Here is a 1,283-nt window from a genome sequence, read left to right as displayed (position 1 = left end):
GCAGCCATGGCTGCACGGGAGGCACCCCGGGCGCTCAGAGACACCCAGGGACGGTGCCAGGAGTCGTCACCGGGCCAGGCTGGAAATAAACACCAAGCAGAGCCAGAGAGCAGTCCCTGGGGAGCTCGGTGAGGGCCAGGTTCGTGTCTTTGCCTCTCGCCCACCTTGCTGGAGCTCATTGAAGCTGATGGAGCCTGACTGGTCCCTGTCGTACTGCTGGAAGAGGCTCTTCCACTGCTGGATGAAGCGCAGCAATGCCGAGAAGCCGTACACATCTATGCGTCCCGACCTGGTCTTATCGAACATGTCTGGGGAGGAAGGAGGAAGGAGGAAAGAGCAGGAGCGGGGCAGTGAGGAGTGGCGCACGGACATGCTGCAGAAACTCCCAGAGAGCTCTGGATCCGCAGCATGGCTTCCCGGGACCCTGCTCTGGCCCCAAAAGCCCTCCCTCACCAGGACTGCGAACATCCAGGACCATTCAATCCCCAAGAGGCTGGTACAAAACAGCACCACAAACCAATGCCGGGGCAAGCAGGGGCACGGGGCAACTGTGGCTCACTACTGGAGCTCTCCTTCCCTTTTCTCCCTGGCTCTCTGGGAACGGAGGCTCCCTTGGCCTCGCGCAGAGCTGGCTGCCCTTTCCCAAGCAGCGTTTTGGGCCCCTGACTCGTGTCCTCCACCAAAAGGGTGCTTGGAGCTGCTGGGTTTGCCCAGCTCTCGCTCCAGAGAGCGCTTACAGGCCAGCTGCTCAGGTAAGCGATGCCCAGGGAACAGGGGAAGGCAGGCTGGGCTTCACCCTCAGAGAGGCTCGTCTCAAACGGATCAGAATAAAAAGCAGGAGGAGGGCAAGGAGAGCCCGGACTCACTGATCATCAGCAGGCAGGTCTCATCGTTGAACGTCGACCAGTTGGAGTTGACCAACGCCTGCTTCAGCTCCTTCACGGAGATGTACCCGCTGTGATCGGCATCGACCGCCTGGAACCAGGAGAAGGCCTCCGGGTCCACACCCGGGGGGGCATTACCTGCGCGGGAAGAGGCCATCAGCAGACCCTCAGAGAGACCGCCGGCTGTTCCGTCCCCGGGGACGGCTCACAGAGACGCAGCCAACACCCAGGGACCAGTCAGCACTTCTGCTCTAGGCAGCGTTTTACAGCCGCGTGATCCTGGGAAAACAGGTTAGCGAGGCCCGGGGCTTGGCACGTAGCGTCTGGCGGCAGAGAAAGGGAAATAAATCAGACCCCGCGCGAAGCTCGGGACCGGAGAGCGAACCACGGGGCGGCTGC

The 1,283-nt window shown here is 61.8% G+C and overlaps 1 protein-coding gene across 1 annotated transcript in view; it reads right to left on the bottom strand.

The window, feature by feature from the left end:
* PEF1 (penta-EF-hand domain containing 1) overlaps positions 1-1,022 on the bottom strand; it is a gene marked incomplete at its 5' end in the record, with an annotated part of 1,651 nt that extends 629 nt beyond the window's left edge. The window contains 2 exons of the mRNA XM_009695276.1: positions 165-308; positions 867-1,022. Of these exons, the coding sequence (XP_009693578.1) occupies positions 165-308; positions 867-1,022 (300 nt within the window). The remainder of the gene's footprint in view (positions 1-164; positions 309-866) is intronic.
* Positions 1,023-1,283: the final 261 nt, after the last annotated feature.

The sequence above is a fragment of the Cariama cristata genome, unplaced genomic scaffold (assembly GCF_000690535.1).
Source record: "Cariama cristata isolate BGI_N322 unplaced genomic scaffold, ASM69053v1 scaffold26382, whole genome shotgun sequence".
In the NCBI taxonomy this organism is placed as follows: Eukaryota; Metazoa; Chordata; class Aves; order Cariamiformes; family Cariamidae; genus Cariama; species Cariama cristata.
The sequence above is the reverse complement of the archived record's forward strand: the minus strand, read 5'-3'. Positions and strand labels throughout refer to the sequence as shown.